Source organism: Seriola aureovittata, chromosome 22 (assembly GCF_021018895.1).
Source record: "Seriola aureovittata isolate HTS-2021-v1 ecotype China chromosome 22, ASM2101889v1, whole genome shotgun sequence".
Lineage (NCBI taxonomy): Eukaryota > Metazoa > Chordata > Actinopteri > Carangiformes > Carangidae > Seriola > Seriola aureovittata.
Genome location: NC_079385.1, coordinates 12407194 through 12425629, shown reverse-complemented (window position 1 = coordinate 12425629; position 18436 = coordinate 12407194). Strand labels below are relative to the sequence as shown.

At 41.5% G+C, this 18436-nt stretch overlaps 2 protein-coding genes across 2 annotated transcripts; both read right to left on the bottom strand.

The window, feature by feature from the left end:
• Positions 1-61: 61 nt before the first annotated feature.
• smo (smoothened, frizzled class receptor) lies at positions 62-10830 on the bottom strand. Its single transcript, XM_056368065.1, has 12 exons — positions 8983-10830; positions 7618-7817; positions 7204-7413; positions 6916-7088; positions 6548-6767; positions 6296-6419; positions 6032-6124; positions 5572-5680; positions 4898-5083; positions 3966-4114; positions 2882-3016; positions 62-2709 (listed from the first exon to the last, which is right to left on the bottom strand). The coding sequence occupies exons 1-12, from the start codon at positions 9242-9244 to the stop codon at positions 2090-2092; spliced, it is 2481 nt and encodes an 826-aa protein (XP_056224040.1). The 5' UTR covers positions 9245-10830; the 3' UTR covers positions 62-2089.
• A 1975-nt stretch (positions 10831-12805) lies between these two features.
• Positions 12806-18046, bottom strand: tspan33a (tetraspanin 33a). Its single transcript, XM_056367029.1, has 8 exons — positions 17745-18046; positions 15752-15809; positions 15351-15478; positions 14926-15000; positions 14218-14313; positions 13953-14081; positions 13697-13858; positions 12806-13567 (listed from the first exon to the last, which is right to left on the bottom strand). The coding sequence occupies exons 1-8, from the start codon at positions 17844-17846 to the stop codon at positions 13466-13468; spliced, it is 852 nt and encodes a 283-aa protein (XP_056223004.1). The 5' UTR covers positions 17847-18046; the 3' UTR covers positions 12806-13465.
• Positions 18047-18436: the final 390 nt, after the last annotated feature.

Sequence of the window (18436 nt, the reverse complement as noted above, 5' to 3'; positions counted from 1 at the left end):
AAATGCACCGTGCGCATGCGCAATTGTATGAATTGAACATGGCTAAACAATTACACACAAATGAAGGATTACTTTTATTTACACAGAAAAACAAAAACTACACTTGCACAGTAAAAGTGACATTAAATGTTTGTTTTTTTTACACAGTTGGGAGACAAAACACAGAAAAATCTTTTGACACCGTCAAAACTTTTTAAAGGCTTAAAGAGTAATACTTAATTACCGAGTAATTTTCATTTAATTTCTTAATAATCTTTGAACATAGACTTTTTGGGAGGGTATTAGCTACACTTTATTTCTGTTGCCAAATTCACTACATTGTTAAATTCATAGCAGTGTGGTAACTACTACCAACATAAATAATCCTCTCTCACATGAATAACTGGACATATTAGACAAAGCTAAAAAGCGATCTAGCACAGTCTACTTCAGCGTCATTTATCCACAGTGAGTGTAAAATGACAAGACTAGGTGACATTTTGGTTACAGCACAAGTACAGTGACAACTTTTTATAGCATAACTGACTCTTCCCTTTTTATATATCATGTCAGCAGAGTATCAAGTGATTTGATATATAATCTGTACAAATAATACCCTTATTGAGAAATCTATGAACAGCCTATGTACAGTACAAACACATTGAGAAAAAGAGTGACGGAAAAATACGAGCATTTTGTTGAGATTAAGAAAAAAAGAGTGTAAAAAAAAAAAGAAAAAGATTTTTATGCCCACTGCAGTGTAAAAGACTTCATACAAAAGAGTTTAAATCTGGACTGAAGAAATGAAGGAACACATATATACAACAGATAAACAAAAGTAGAAATACTGCTGTAAAAAAATAACCCTTTTAAAAATAACTGTACAAGGGGAAATGTTTTTCTGTAATATACAAAGGGAACTCAACGAGAAAAAGATGGTCATTCCATTCAATTCAACTGAACAATGCAGCAAGTTTTTGTCCAGGCAAAAAATAAACTAAGTGTTGGTTTATTGCACCAGGCAACCGAACATATACAGAGAATTAGTGTGTATTTTAGCTCAGTAACATTTAATTAGTTTCTTTTTTTAAATGTTACTATTAGATAAGAAGTATTAACTATATGGTAATAATTTGGGTAATTCTGATGAAAACTGAAGTAAATTATCACAGTGTGAAGCTGAGAAACTGATGTGTTCATTTAAAACCAAACACATGTTGTGTTACCATTTCTTTTAGTACTTCCTGGTTTCAGTTGAAGTCCCAGTGTGTATTCCAAATTCACAAAGAAACCTCTCAAAGCAGTGATGATAGCACTAACAGGGCATAGGAGATAATGGTTAGTACATGAAGTTAACTGTACATAAACACAATTAATTACTGGCTAAATAGTGGAGGGAACAGAGCCTTAAAAACTTTAAAATATAATACAAGCGAAGACCTGGGTTCAACAGTATTTGCAAGCAGCTTTTTAAACCTGTATGGTTTCCTGTGTGAGTCGTGTTTTACTGCACTGGGACAGTTCAAATAATTATGATTAGTTAAAGATTAAGAATACTGTTGACTTTCAAATAGTTTTCTAGGATTACACCTTAAAAACCTTAAATGTAGTGCCCTTTCTAGTAATCCCAACATGAGTTGACTGGGTCAGTTGCAATTTTGACCAGCAACTTGTCTGACACCAACAGGACTAATAACCCTGCCACGTTTAGAGTTTAATGTTGTCACAAGCAGGGTTGAGCTGGTAGCGTTTCAGACTAACGGTATCTATATTGTTTCAAGCCATGTACAGTTTAGCTGCCTCATTTGTCTCATCATCATGGAGTTGCCTTTGAAATTTTATTGGACACAAATAAAGTACAAAAAATATTTTTTCATTAACTTATTCACAACATATTTTTTCACTTTATCCTTTTGCTTTTTCTAAAAAACAAACCAACAAACAAACAAAATCAAAGAAAATAAAAAATGACCAGCTTAGTTCCATCTTGACCTCTGGGCATTGGAGTTTAGGTGCACTGTAGTAAGAATTTTGAAAGTATCCAGCACTTTTTATAGCTTACAGTCTGTGTACCACAAAAAAACAAACAGAATTTATTGGCGCTTTGCTCTTAGAAGTCAGAGTCAGCATCCATGAGCTCCGCCTCCATTAAATTCGTCCGGGAGTGGATGGGACCATAGCCGGCCCTTCGGCCCGCTGGTACCCGAGCCACGTGGGCCAACCTCTCTGACAGCCCGTCGCTGAGATCCACTTCCCTGGGGTAGTGGGAAGTTCCTCTAGGCTGCCAGGTGGAAGTTGAGGGGGGGCAGCGTGGGCCGAGACCCAGATCCTCCGGACGATCGTTGAGGGTCAGAGGATTAGAGAGCAGCCTGTGGCCGTAGCTGTTCTGACTGCTCTGGTAGGGGTAGGGACATCTGTCCTCACAGGACAGAGGGTGTGAGGGTTGGAAGTCTGGGTAGGACCCTGGCAGGACTTCCTCCTCCAGCTTCTGCTGTTGCCTCTGCTGTTCCCGCAGATTGGCAACCAGGCTCGGGTGGCAAGGCAGTTTGGGCAGGCGAGGCACTGAGCTGCGGCCAAACTCACGCTGATGATAAGCCTGGTGGTCCACCACCTCCTTCACTGGACGCACCTCCTTCTTCCTCTTCTTCTTCTTCTTTTTCCTCTTAATCATCTCTGGTGAAATCTCAGCCTCTACCATCCACAGTCTGTTCCTCTCCTCTGGAGGTGGCACTGCGGAGAAAGTAAAAGACAATAAATTCATGATCACAGTCCTCTGTTAAAATGAAAAAAGATGGAAGCAAAAAAAGGTAATGGTGGAAAAAAGGAAAGGGAGGGAACGTGTGACTTGAAATGTATTTAATGCAGTAGGTGTAATGTCAGAGTCACAGCCTCCAGCTCTCACCTGGTGTACCAGTAGGTGTGACAGAAATGTCCTGCGGCAGGATGGCACCTCGCCTGGCCACCATCTTAGTCACATGCTGTGCCCAGGCTGATGACATGTCATTGGATGGCTCATTGAGGTCAAAATTGATTCCAGCTATGAATGCGAAAAGACAAGCCACACACTCTCCATTTAGAGTCAACTAAGGGCAGCTTTAAATCCATCACACTCTTAATGACTCCCCTGTGGTGCCTCAATAGCTCTGAACTGCTCCAAGCTAAATAAGCACAGCAGCCACAGCAGCCTCACAGCTTATACGAGCAGAGGAATGTGTCATTCAGTTCTTAGCTACAGACATAACAGCTGCCTCCGACCATGTTGCTTCTATGCCACAAAAAAGCAAATGGAAAATCTATCCTGGCCAAATTTGAATGAAAAATAACATAGCAGTAAATTATTACATCAGTACGCATGGTGCCATTTTTGACATCATGTTACCAAACATAACAAATCTGGTTGTGGCTGGTTCACCCAAATTACAAAAAAATCCATCTTTACCACTCATCTCAAGTTGAGCCAAGCCATGCAGCTAGTTTAGGTTTTGAGATATCCACCAATCATCAAGCATTTTGTCTGTGGTTCTCACAGCATTGCAACATATATAAAAATGACCAACAATGTGTCTTTGCAGAGACCACCTACTGATTAGAATCACTTTGTACCAGAGAAATAATCCCTACTAGGAAACACAAAAATAAGTGATTTCAGATTCATCTGCATGGCTGGATAAGTCAGAAGATGTCTTATTGTATTTTGGGCGAATGAACTCAAGTATAAAAGCATCTGACAACTAATACTGTACAATAATAAAATGAACATGAGGTATTATCTTGATTATGAATAATCCAAATAGGACTCTGTGCAGTTTCAGTTATTTACCACAAGGTGGAAGTGCAGACATGTCTTCCACAGTTTCACTCTTCAACGCAAAAAGTAGACAGTAAAGCCAATAATCACCCACTCTAATTCATCCTAAATTGTCAGATTAAGCTTTCTCTGAATGACTGATCAGAATGATTTTTTAAGCATCTTCAGAAACACTCACCCACGGGCCCGTCATGAGACACAGTGTGCATGCTGAACGACAGCTCCTTTTCAGGGTCCTTGTGGAGCTCCTTCCTCATTGCAAACGCCTTGGCAATCATCTTGCTCTTCTTGATCCTCTTGGGTTCATTGTCGCTGCGGCCAATAATCCTGATTCGGGATATAGGAGATTAATATGCAGAGGAGGACAGAGGCTGCAGAGGAGATGTAGGTTTCTGAACCATCAAGAGAAAATATGAGAACAAAAGGTTTGAAATGTTATGATTATATTTGGTCCTGATTCTTTATTCTGGATGATAAAAGAGGAAGTCAAAGACAATCAACAGCCTCATAACTGATACTGACCCACTAATAACAAAAGAATAGGACCTAAAGTTTAGAAATAACTGAAAAACCACATGCTTAATACCACTAGCTGTTATGTCCTGCATGTGCTCTCTTTTTGCGTTGCTATGGAAAACAGGATAAAACCATCTAAAGCCCAAACCGAAAACAATAATTCCATGAAGCTGAATTACTGTTGTACTTTTTTTTTCTTTTTCAAAACAAATTCCTGTGAGTTAAATCCAAGACACAGTGAGCCCTTGTGAGCGCTGTTAAAAAAACCAGGGATTAACACTGCAAACAGACCAGCACACACTGGGGACGCCATACAAGATTTCTGCTAAATGTATGCCTCAATACTTTTAAATGATCAGGGTGGAAATTCCCAGGAAACGCTGCTGCTTTAACGGTACACGCCTGGCTGCATAAATATGAAGAGATTTCCCACACTGTCATCCTATCCTCATCACCATATATGGACGTGGACAGGCACGCAGCCACAATATGCTCACATGCAATAAGCAGTCTTCAGCATCTAAAATAACTTTTTAAAACAACTGTGCATTTATTTTTAATGTTACAGTTCATGTTCATTAGACGCTTGCTTACTTGCACCAGGTGCGTTTCCAGATGAGGATGGTGGCTTTGGTCCACACCCAGGTGCTCATGGCGATTCCAGTCCCAAACATGGAGAACAGGTTGATTTTCTCCACCATGAGGCTTGGCCGGTTCTTAATGGTGCATTCTGGGATCGGCTTGTTGGTCTGAGAGGCGATCGTCACGTTGGCTTCACACCTGTTGAGAATATCACAGAGATGATCAGCCAGTGTCCTGTCCTTGCCTGCACGGGCCTCCCACACCTTCAAGCCGTACGACTGAGGTACATTCAAACGCTGGTCCCGGTAAATAAGAAGGTCTGTTTCATGTTTGGGCAGGAGAGAGCGGTTTACATTTTTGAGGCTAAATTAATTCCGATCCAGCCAATGTCAACAGTGTGGGGGGAAAATAGGGCTGCATTCACCGTTGTGAGTTGAGCGGTCGAGCAGCGGTTTGGAATCTCAACAGCATCAGTTCGTGGATTTGTGTGTGTGATTGGATGCAAAGGGTGAGCCTGAAGAGGTGGCTGTAACAGAAGTGCTTTCACTCGCTAAGAAGTAGCTGTGCAGCAGGCAGGTGTAAACCTTTGTCACTGTGCTATGTATTAACAATAATAATTGTGTGTGTGATCAGCAATAACAAAGTAAATCTTGGTATTTCTGTCAAAAAATAAACAAAACACGTACAGCACGTATTCTCTGAAGCTCCTCTCCCATTCAGCCTGGTTGAAGAAGTCGTAAAAGTGGCACCCGAAGGTGATGAAAACAAAGCCAAAAGCAAGGAACCCAAATATGCCTGACGAGGAGAAACAGAACAACAAATTCGATATGAGATACCAGACATGCCACCCCCAACACAAGTCATACAGAACAGGAACAAGCACCTAAAGAGGTTCATTTCTCTTTTTACAAAGAAATGATCTTGGGATATTTACTCAGAATGATGCAGCTCATTCTGTGCATTACACACACAGTAGACAGGGATTTCCCGCATCATATCGTACCATCACAAGTCTTGACATTCCTTGTTCACTGTGGTCACTGATGTGCCGCTATAGACTCTTTGCCAAGATGGTTTTTACCCTCATGTTTCTACCTCACCAGTTTGTTAAGGTGCGGTAATGGACAAGACGAGAGAACAACGTACCCAGTCTCAGCATGGTCTCGTTGATTTTGCTGGCTGCTTTCTCGCTCAGTAGTCCTGGGTGGTTACTCTTGATGGAAAACAGGGTCATGACGCCTACAACAGAGAAATGAAATAGACAGTGTTGATTAGCTGACACGTTTTTAAAGGGATTTTCTCTGTTATCATAATTATTCATTTTGTCTTTGAAATTTGAGCTATTTGATTTGACATGACCAAACCATGCTGTTGCTATCATGTTACGTGTGTGTGTGTTTTTGTGCTCACCCCGAATGAGGAAGTAGCCGCCGACGACAAGCACAACACCAATGGGTGCCAGCACAAATCCAGCGCGGTATCTGTAGTTTTTGTAGCCGACAAAACAAATCCCACTCACTGAATCTCCGTCGACCTGTGGAGCACCAGAACACGCAGACAAACGATATCAGAGAAGTGACCATGTGATCGAACTGAATGGGTGGGAAAATTATTTTTTAAAATCCCTGTGAGAATATTTAAAGCAAATGACTCGCTACACACCTCAGCGATAGCCAGGATGGCCACAGTGAGGACGAAGGGGATGGACCAGGTGACCATGTGGAAGTAGGAGGTTCGGCCAGACAGCGGCTGGTGGGTGGTGCCCAGGGCTTTGAAGGACGTGTGCCAGGCATAGGTCAGCATGACAAACCAAATCACACCTGACATCAGGGAGTAGTAAACGATGATGAAGATGGTGACACATGACAGTGTCTCTGAAGACCTGTAGAGAACAGCCCAACATGAATGTGATTTTTTTTTGTTATATTTTCTGTTTGGGAATAATTTCATGCCTTTTTCCTTTTCCTTTTTGTCAGCAAACATATGAGCACAGGTGGAGGCATGACTGTGGGCTGAGGTCGTGTACTTACGAGGGCTCCCCGAGTCGCATGGTGTTGTCACTCTTGCACACAATCTCCTTGCGTGCTCCATCCAGGAACTGAGCCAGCCAGCCAATACTGCCCACGAAGAAACAGGCGTTGATGTAGAAGAGAATGACGGCTGGGTAGCGGTTTGAGTTTTTCCAGTCGGCGAGAAATGTGGCCTGAAAAAATAGAGAATTGTAAAAGTTGAAGACGATGGTTGAAATGAAATTTAAAAAATGGGTCTTTGCCAAATAAAAAACAAACAAGACTGTGGGTGTGGTATTCATGTCTCACCAGGGTGAAGAAGGTGCAGAGGAGGGTGATGGTGCCGAAGTAAGCGATGTAGACGTGCATGTCGTTGTGCTCGGCCTCGGTGAACAGAGGGTTGTCACACTGGATGCCGCAGCCCTCCACGTCCTTGTACCAGCTCGACTGAATGTCCGTCTTCACCAGAGGAGCTTCACACTGGCCCGATGTGTTAAACTTCAGCTTCTGCACCTCGTTCTGCACACAGAGGAGGAGACAGAAAGGTGAGCTTGTAATTCAAAAATGAGTAAAATGGGAATCAATTAAATGGACAAAACAATTAAGGGACAGGTCTAAAGTGCAAGTATGCTACACCCTATTGACCTCTGACCTCTTACATGCAGTGAAAACAGACTTTTGCCTTCAGGGATCAATGAACAGTCACATAACAGTGAATCATACCGAACATCCCACAGGGAACTTGTCACATTTGAGGAAGCCGGGCCATCCTCTCTCCTGGTCCACGATGCTGCAGGGCTGACGTGTAGCCAGACACAGGCTCTGGCTGGGCAGCTCCACCCGACCATTCTCACATTTGGGCATGTAGACGGCACAGAGCAGCGGCTGGATGACCGACCAACAGCGAGGAGCGTTCCGCAAACCTAGGACGTCAAAACAGTGACACGTGAGCTACATTCATCTGTTCATCAGTTAATCTGTTGATGATTTCCATTATAAAATGATAATTGTTTTGTAATTTGATTGCATCCAATGTCCTGTTTGTCGGTCTAACAGTTCGAAACCTGAAGCTATTTCATTTACAATGACATAAAACAGAGAAGAGCAGAAAGTCATCACAGTGGGAGAAGCTGGAGTCAGTGAATGTTTGGCATTTTTTGCTTAAAAATGACTTAATGCGACTCAATCAACTCTCAGCATAGTTGCAAAATATTTCGATCAATTCATCAACTAATAGTTTCAGCCTAATAAAGTGGATTCTATGAAAGGTTTGGCTATGGAATATGATAAACTATAATACATCCCTGAGGACGTCAGTGGTGGTAAACCAGGACATTGTGTATCTGTGTAGAGGGACAGAGTATCCATCTAGAGGCAGATTACATTTGGATCATCTGTTAGACCCAGACACCTGTCAGGCAGTGACCTGGCTCTGGCAGGTTATTAGCAAGATGTTATGAATGTGAAAGTCCTCTTGCAGAAGATCTAAACACCTTTTACTCGCGAGACTCTCCTATTGTTACCTCGCTAACACCTATGAGTGATTCCTTTTGTTTCCTTTAATGGCTTTTGACCCTTCACTTCCTGTCCAGGCTCTCTTCCTCTGTGCCCCCTGACACTCCTCATCACAGCTCATTGTCACACCAATTAACATTATTATCACATTAGAGCAAACAATCAATGCTGGATAATCGGGGATCCTTGATCACATGGATCCCACTGTTTATTTGTTTATTGGTTCATTTAATACACAGTTGCTACAAATTAAAAGTCAAAATGCAACTATTCTGATAATGCATTCATTATAAGATTCTCATTCCACACCTGAAGTGTTTTTGCTCATCAATAATGAATTTATAGTGAAATGACTGTATTTCTTATCACTTCTAACATATGTTATTCACTCCTGTAGTGCTTTATAACTGAAAGAAACTACCTGCACTTTTTGTCATTGTGTAACCTCCTGTCACAGACTTGAACTGCCTCTTATCAGATCATAAACTGACCCTGACTCTTCCTCCTGTGAGTTACAGGCTAGAGAATGTAATCATCATCTTTAAGTGTTTTCCTGAGCCCATTACATCTTACCAGACCACATGGTCAACTTCTCAAAAGCCTCTTCTTGGGTGCTGGAGTCCTCCGCCAGGATCAGAGAAGTATGTGTATACGGTAAAGGAGATCCCAGGCATGTGTTGTATTTAAGTGCCTCGCAAGTTGTCGTTTTCTTGCAGTTGTCTTCAAATATCGTCCCGTTTGGAGACAACACTGCCCCGGAGCCTGAAAGCCAGGCAGCCCAGACGCAAAGCATCCCGTAAAATCCAACAATGGGGCTCCAGCCGTGGGAAGACATCTTGGGAGCGAGAATCAACTGTGCAAAAAAAACAAAAAAAAAAAAACAAAAAAAAAAAACGGATTTTTTTTTTGATCTATTGCTTCAATGATCCTTTACCCAGAAGAGACCCAGAGGGGACGATTTCTTCATTAGACGTGGAATAAGTTTCCAAACGCGGCATGGTGAAGAAAAGCTGCGGGGCGCTTCAAACTTTTCTTACAGTCCTCCCAAACTTTTTTATCCTGCACTTCTCGTCCGATCCTTGCTGGATCCTCCTGAATTCCTTCATTATCCAAACGCCAACAGCTCCAAAACTGCCCTCAAGTGTGGACAGAAGGGACGATCAACCTAGAGCCATATAAAGTATTCATTTGAAGCGTTTAGGCTGGGTATGAAAAAGACACCAGGCCGAGAAAGTTGCAGAGTCGCCCTCCCCCCACGTCCAAAAAACTTGCCATGAAAAAGTCTGGATCTCTGTAACAAGATCTCTAGCTCCGATGCACCACCCCTTTCTCCACAGCCCCCCCTCTTTTATGCTGGCAGAAAAATAAGATGATAAATGATCCTACATCTCTCTACGTGTCCCGGGACGTGATTTCTCCCCGGTGAAGTGTGTGATGAGAGGTTTCTGGGGCTTTGTTGTGTTCCTCTGGGTTGCAGCTCCGTGTCTGGTTGTTTTTTGTCTCTGGTATGCACATGGTGGGGGAGAGCCAGAGCAACAAAACCTCCCCTCCCATCCCCCTCTGCAAGTGGAAGAATGTGCCTTATGGCAGGCTTTCTCCAAAGTGTCTCATCTCCAGGACCCCCAAAACAACACAGACCCCCATCTGGAAAGTTCACTCCCAAGTGAGAGGATTTCTGTAGTAAAGCATGTCCTCAGTGTCAACTTCAAGGAGTGAAACTGGAACCCCAGGTGTTCCTCAGACCTTATAAGAAGTACTGACCAACCAAAACAATATACAGAGGCTCAGCAGCCATTTACATAGATATATTTAAAATGTATATTCACCCAAAACTGTATCTCCAAACCCATTTCGGTGGCCAGTGCTGCTGATGTCTCTTAAGATAGTAACCAGCTTTTCATAGCATGAGCTTTGACATCACCTTTGAATAAGATCAGGATTCACGTGCTACAACAGAACAAGAGGTAAAGAGGCATTTGACTGAAAAAAATGGATATAAAAGAAGAAAATAAAGAGATACCTACAGAGCTCTACATAGCAATATACAGTATATCTACATTATATAAATTACAATACCTGAGACTAAATGAATTGTACAGCTATTCATGCAATTACTGCAGCAGACATGATATGTGTATTACATATAAATATAGCTATAAGTATGAATAATACATTCAATATACATAAAAATACTGTGTTTACCAGATATAAGCACTATATGTAATATGTACATATCTGCACTGATGGTGTTTGTTTCTGAAGATATTTATGTAGTGAAAAGTAAACTCCCTTCACCCCCTCCCTGGACTAGAATGTGCTCATCTGATACGTCTACATAAGACCTTCATGTTTACCATGATTATCACTATAAAGTCTCATGTATTAGACAGGTGTAAGTTTTTTTTTTTTACAGTATATTGGTCGCTGTTTGCCTTAATATGATTGCAGGTAAAATGTCTCAGCCTTTATCAATAATGTGTAGTAGTGTACATGTACTGTACATCTGTGTGTGGGACAGAGGGAGTGAAGGGACACAAACCAGTTTCCTTTGGGACACTCATAATGGACTGGGCTTCCTCTGGCCTGGTTAAGGTGGTTGCAGAAAAAGGCTAAACATAAAATATGAGAATACATCAAACATTAAACTGACACAATCACATGGGATGATGTTAGTGTTTCTGATTTTGAACCTGCCAGGAGGAAAGCAGTAACACCAGGTCTGTGCCAGGTCAAACCTCCACCATGGTGCTGTTGTTATCACATTAATTGGACAGTGCACTTGTGGTATTTGCATGGCTGCAGATGCTTTGTTTCTCCCCTGGTGTTCTGAAAGCAAAACTGGGTTAACTCCGCTCCCTCCTCTGGTGTGTGTGTGTGTGTGTGTGTGTGTGTGTGTGTGTGTGTGTGTGTGTGTGTGTGTGTGTGTGTGTTGTCTCTGGGCCTCCTTAAAACCCACCACAACATGGCCGCCTGAGTGAGTCAGAGGCAAAAAACCAGGGACCACACACAGAGCAACGGAGCTCAGGCCAACACGCACTCACTCACACACATACACATATCAAAACACACTCACTATCACTGCTATAGAGCCGTAAACTGTGGTCTGTCCTGTCACTTTTTTTGTTGCTTCTTCTAAATTATTACATATAACACCTCTTAAAAGCTCTTTGTGCCATCAGATGGGTGATGCCGTAGATCCTGGTGTGTGCTGAACACAAAATCACAGCGAGGGGAGTAACCACAGCTTTACACTAACATAGAAATGTCATGTTTAGATTGTGGACTTGCGTCAAAGGCTGTGAAACATGCAGGACTGTTTCTGCTCCCAAAGATTACAGGCATCAGGTTTCAGGCTGTTAGAAAAAAAAAGAAAAAAAAAATTCTCACAGCTCAGGTTCTCATTTGCCGGGCAGAGAAATGGGGTGGAGATGAGAGGTTGTGTTGGTTTACGCTTCTTCACAGCTACATCAGACTTTTGGCCAGAGCTTCCCTCGGTAACGAGTAAAGACGTCTCCAGTCAAATGACAGCTCTCCAATTAAAAGAACCACAGGATATGCCTCAAATTATTACGTGATAAAAAAGTACTGAATGCTGACATTTACAACTGTGGGTGTAATTCACAGAGACAAAGAGCACTAAACGTTTATGACCACACTGAACGTGAAGCTTAACAAAAACCGTGCTATCAGAGCAAATCACACTTTAATTGGTATCAAGACAACAAGCAGAGAGGGTGAGATTATTTTTAGTGCCAAGTAAATCTCTTTTCCTCATTCAGAGAAGCTCAGCCACTGTCTGCTCACTGATAGGTCACAGAGCACAAACTTGGCCTGTTGCAGTGACTACATCAACAAGCAATTCAGGCGTTCACACAACTGTTTTCTTTTGTGGGAAAGCCGGGAGTCCCCGCTTCCTCTGCGTTTTGGTTACAACTGCTTCACAATAAAAGAAGAAGAATAAGAGATGAGAACAGGGTTCAAATGATGCATACAGGATTTAAAATATATCAACCACAACCCCAACACACGTATGTACAGAGTATGAACTGCGCGCAGAGCGTATGTGATTTGTTTGTAATGGCAGCCCATTGAGACACACACCCCACAAAATCCAGCAGCTCTGCAGTCATGCAGGCCGTCAGCTGGCTAAAATGTGAGCAGGAAATGACCTCATGTGCGGCATGAGGTCTCGTCAGGACAACCAAGAAGCCCAACATGGCCATGTAGTGGACGGTCAGACCGTTGGTGTAAACGTTCGTTTATAGCTCTGTGAAATGAAACATGTTAAAAAATGCTTATTATACTGTTACAGGGGTACAGGCCATTTCTGGCACCCAGACGTAAATACTAATTTTAACACACAGGTTTAAGAAAGAATAAATAACCAGACACCAAGTGGCATATGTGCATCATTCATTTAACACAAGTATTTCATCTACAAAGTTTTTAAAAAAATTCATATTGTAGAATATACATTTTTAAAACATGAAGAAAAACAATAGGTGATGTATATTCCAGTGTGTCAGAATCCTCTCACAGATGTGTGTAACAATAAGCAGTATTACTGAGCATGGAGAAATCATTATGTCTGACGGAGTGTGCAAAACAATACATTTTAGAAAATGCTATTCCCTTTTCAGTTAGTTAACCTCTGCAGCAACAGGGATACACGGACTTCTTCTAACTCATGCTCCAGTTTGGCATCTCGGAAAAAAACATACAAACAAACAAACAAAAAAAAACAATATGAAATGCATTGTTGTAAATTATACTGACTGCAGTTCTTCACTAGAGGTCAATATAATACCCCCCAGTCCCTGCTTGGGAACCACTACTCTACTAAAAATGTTTGGTAAATGCAAGCACAGTCTACGTCCAGTGGGCGGCGACAGAGTCCTGTTTCTCCATCTGTTTCCTTTTTAAATCCAAGAGGAACAAAACCAGACTGACAGATGTTTTTTCGGAGACCTGGCATAAACAGTTCTACACATCTCCCCCCTGCTGCTTCCATCACCACGTTTATGCTGCTGTTCATCAGAATCTGGACCGGTCCGGGTCAGCTCCATGGGTCAGAGCGGTGTTTGAACTGGTAGTTCTGGAGCTCGACCTGGTCTTTGATCTGGTTGATCAGAATCTGAGACAGGACGATCCCAACCAGCTGCAGAGGAGGAGACACACAAAGAGGGGCTCACTGGCTGGTTGCAACTGTTAACCCCTTCTCTTACAGGTTCAAGAACAATGTCTGCGTTTGTGTGTGCTGGTATGTGCACTGTGCACAACATCCTACCTGTGGTATGGCCAGTCCCAGTGCAATGCCTCCAAGCAGGAACATGTTGCTGTGAATCCAGTCAACTAATTTATCTATGCAGCCATTGGTGTGGATGTGGTTTCCAGCATCAACGTACTCAAAATCCTGCATGTCCTGGCCGCACATGGTGTTGATAACAACCTGCACACATATAAACAAATACAGATAAAACACATAAAGCAAAACAGTAAAAAAAAACACCAAATGTTATCAGCAGAGTCTTTAAAGAGATGACCTTGTCTTTGGATATGATACAGCAGGAGAAGGGGACAGAGCAGCGCTCTCTGCTGGGGTTCTCCTTGCTGCAGTTGAAGTACATGTTCTGGGACCAGTCAGTGTAGGTTACACCACCACAGCAGTCAAACTGAGGAAACACACACACATTTGAGATGGAAAAGATAGAAGACATGGCAGGTATCTGTGTATACAGCTCCAAAGACTTTGCTAAGGCCACTATTACCCTGGTATTTATCAAGTCTGTGTTTGGACTAAATCCTTACCTCCATTTGACCAAAATCAATAAGGTTTTGCAGATCAATGTCATCTCTGTAGTGGATGATGGCATTATTGATCATCTCAGTCACTTTACCCCGTGCCTTGGAAAAGTAGGGAAAAGTAGTTTAGCAGCATGTACAAAAGAAGACACCATATATTCAGAGTGTGTAATATAAAATGTGACACAGTTAGAATCTACAACAATGATGAAGTTAGTAACAGTCTGATAAAAGCATATTTACATATTCATTAATACAATAAAAGCTGACTTAATGATGGTTTTATCACACCATAAATCCAACTTCCTCTTTAGGTCTGCCTGCCTGAAACAAACTAAATCATATTTAACAACTGTGAGCAAACTCTGCTGTGTTTCATGAGCTTATTCAAATTTAGCTGCAGTTACAGACAAAGCACAGCAGGTCGAGTGCTTTCGTTGTTCCTTATAATCAAAAAAGGACGAATACAGGAACATCTACCCCAAGAAAGAGTCTAAAAACAAATTGATTTAACTTTTTCAAGGAACATTAATATCATTTTGAATCTTCACCTTCTCACAGATGACTAGTATTGATGTAGATTCTAGTAATATGTTATATAATGCATTAGACTTTTGTTTGATTTAGTTAAAATCCACCAACAACAAAGAAATGACTTTGTGTTTATGACCACTTTTGAACATTTTGATCTTTTTATTTATTCTGTTTCCTTACCGTATCAGAGAAGATAAAGCCCAGGATACCAGCAGTGAGCTGGAGCAGGAAGATCACTGTCAGAGAAATACAGAACTGGGAGGGAAAGAGAGAGACGATCAGAACACTGTTTTGTGTTCTGTCTTTAAAGGACTGATTCAGCGGGATCCTGTGTCTCCATGTAAACTCAGCTGTTAAGACTGAACTGACAGTTTGACAGTGTTTTAGGGTTTTTATTTCTAACTTGTAATAAGTACATTCCTTTATACGACACAGTAAAACACAGAGAGCTACAAAGGTCATGTTGGCTTTGTGAGTTCAGATTTGACCCATGACCCCCACTGTATGTCATACAGCATGTGTTTCTCCACTATTATAGGACTACAAACCAAAATATAGACAGCGCATTTATGTCTAGTGGTTGAAAAACTCCCCGACTGGCTTACTGTCTGCAGGAGGCAGATGTTTTCTCGCAGGGAGCCCACACAGCCACAGAAGGTGAGGACGAACATGAGGACCCCCACGACCAGCAGCATCACAGCGGGGTCCACTGCCAGACAGGCCAGTGCTGCCTCTGAAGTAAAAAAGGAAAATAGGATGAAGTGAACATAGAAAGTCTGTCTTTCCATTAAAAGACAGGATTCAAACTTTCAGACGGTAGCATGAAAACATTTATGGAATTGTTTTCAAGCATCTTTCTATTTATCTAATTTTACAAACACATTTCATTTCCTTTAAGAGATCTTGAACAACACAGATTTGGAGCCTCTTTTCCCACTGTGTTGTTTGGTTACTCCCACATTAAACATGAAGAAGGACTGCATTCTCTATCCATAGATGATTTTACCTGCATGTTTCATCATGCGAGCATACACACCGATCAACACCATCACCAGGGAGATTATCTGTAGAAGAGTAGATCACATATAAAAGTGATTATCCCAAGCTTTCTTTACATTTAGTGCATTTCAAAACTGGGGCACAGAAACACAGACCTCCAGTGGGTGAATAACCATCTCTATGTTAATGCTTGCCAAGGGAGTGGCACCATTCAGCAGAAAACTTAATCATGATACGAGGAGAGATATACAGGATTTGACTCATCGACAAGATTGTACTGAGGCCCACAGCATTCTTTGATTGTTCCATCCGCTCTGTTTCCATTTGACTAAATCGGCGTGGCAGCAATCTGTACCCTTCCTTAAAAAATAAAGACCCTTTCACTCAGCGCTCCCAGGCTCAATAGAATAATAGGGAGCCCTCAGAAATACTCTTCCCACCCTGAATGGAATGGATCCAGTTACACAGACACTGCGCCTTCTCGGTGGCTGCCTGTTTTTGCAAAGGTTTAGTTTCACAGTGAGTTAAGTGGACAAACACCTGAAGCAAGCAGGTTGAAAAAAATACATGTTTGAAAATGTGTAAGGAAATGTTAACAATGACACCTAAAATTAAAATTGTGAAATCACATGTTGCTTTGGTGATGTAACCGATTTACTGTACTGATTCTGTTACGCACCATTGTAACAGACTGCTTATTTTAGGTTATAAGAACAACTGAACCTTCCAAGGAAATTTCCTAAGATTTACAGACAATCGCAAGAGAAGAAGCACAAACTTGAGTACAGAGCTCATTGTAGCCAGAGGCAACAGAAATGATAACAGCACATTCCACATTGAGGAGCTTCAAGTTTTTACACAGCCCTATGCTTTGTACAAGGCATCAAGTCAGGTTCACCGCTTGAACAGGGCTCACACACTCATACTGGATTGTTTCAAACACAGAGAATGGATCAAGAAAAGCTACAGACTTTAAGATTTGGTTGATTTGTTATCTAGTTCTAATTTTCTATGCCATTTGTATTGCTCAATCAGAAATAAGAAAGTCTCCTTACTCTGAACTAAACCTCATCAGGTTTAAGCTGCAACAACAGATCAGCTCTGAAAATGCTGTTAAGAAATCTCCTTGTGTTACAGTCGCCAAGCACCTGACACTGAAAGTCACTGACATGAACTTTGCTTTGTTTACAGCTCACTGCCGAGCTTTGCTGCTCATTTCAGCTGAATTCTTTACTTTTAAAGTCTAAAGCTGTACAATTATTAACATCTGACCTGCTGCGCTCATTTGAAACTTAAAAATAAAACAGTGCAACATTTCCCTCAGTCAACAAACTGACCCACCTCTCACACAAATCTTCATGACACAATCAGCATATGAATCAATGAAAGGTTTGTGCTCCTTGGCAACTGTCAGTTATGTGGTACAATACAGTGTGGTACCTGAAACAAACCACAGTAGTTTTGTTTGTGTGTGTGTGTGTGTGTATGCATTGGTATTGAGATAACAACACTTTGTTTGAGAAAAACAGGTTCTGAGCTCTGAAAAAGGAACCACGATCTGAGGATACATTCCTGATTTGCAAAGAAGAAATAACACTTAGTCACTGTCCAATCACCAAGCAGCAAACACCTGGTGTGTGTGTGTGTGTGTGTGTGTGTGTGTGTGTGTGTGTGTGTGTGTGTGTGTGTGTGTGTGTGTGTGTGTGTATGTGTGTGTGTGTGTGTGTGTGTGGACATCTTTCACCCTTCTGTGAAACACCAAAGTTAAACAACAACTAAAAGTCAAACAAAGCAGCATGTGCCAGCAAACAAAATCTAGATCTTTCACTTTGAGAATAAACAGGAAACAACATGTTGAAACAACTGAAATCATAAGAAAAAGCATTTAAACTCCTTATTAGTTGTTAAAATATACTTTTGTGTGAGTAGCAGAGACTATCTCTAAATAAACCACCATTTGATCTTATCATTCATTATTAAAATAGCATAATAGCACTCACCCAGAATAGAAAATTAAATATGAAGAGCAGATATTTCACAATTGGGCTGACAAAGGAGAAATCCTCATCAGACCCAGGTGTTCCCCTGCGTCTCCCTCCCATGGCGACAAGTATCCAGGCGTCTAAACCCAAGTTTGCGCATAAAATGAGCTATCTGTAAGAAAAGACGTGTTTCCAAAAGTTACACCAAAGACCGTTCAGCATAATGAGGAAAAGGAGCTGCTGGTGTTTCTGTAGTTTTCCTGAGTCGACACCTACAGCCCCACAGTGACTAGTTACAAGCTGCCGCCAGCGCCGTCTGCCTGCCACTGACTGGGCGTGTGAGAACTGGGTGTGTTAGCACTGAGATCATATGAAACAACCATGAATACTTGCATGTGTTTTGCATGTCATATTTTGTTGGTACTTTTGTTATCATGTATTATTACAGTTTCAGTGTAGTGGTCGCTCTGAATGTGAAACTTCAACCTCAAGCTGGTGGATGTACTTAACACTTACATTTATTAAAAGTGTTATTTTGAGTCTCTAAGTACACACAGCTTTTGTTCATGCAATAGGCTATAATGAGCAAGTGGGACTAATGAGGAAAAGTTTATTATCATCAATCAGTTATATTCGAATGTATAAATGCTTTTAATAAATATTAAAAGATAAAATACATTAATGTCATGAGTCAAATCTTTCTATTTAAC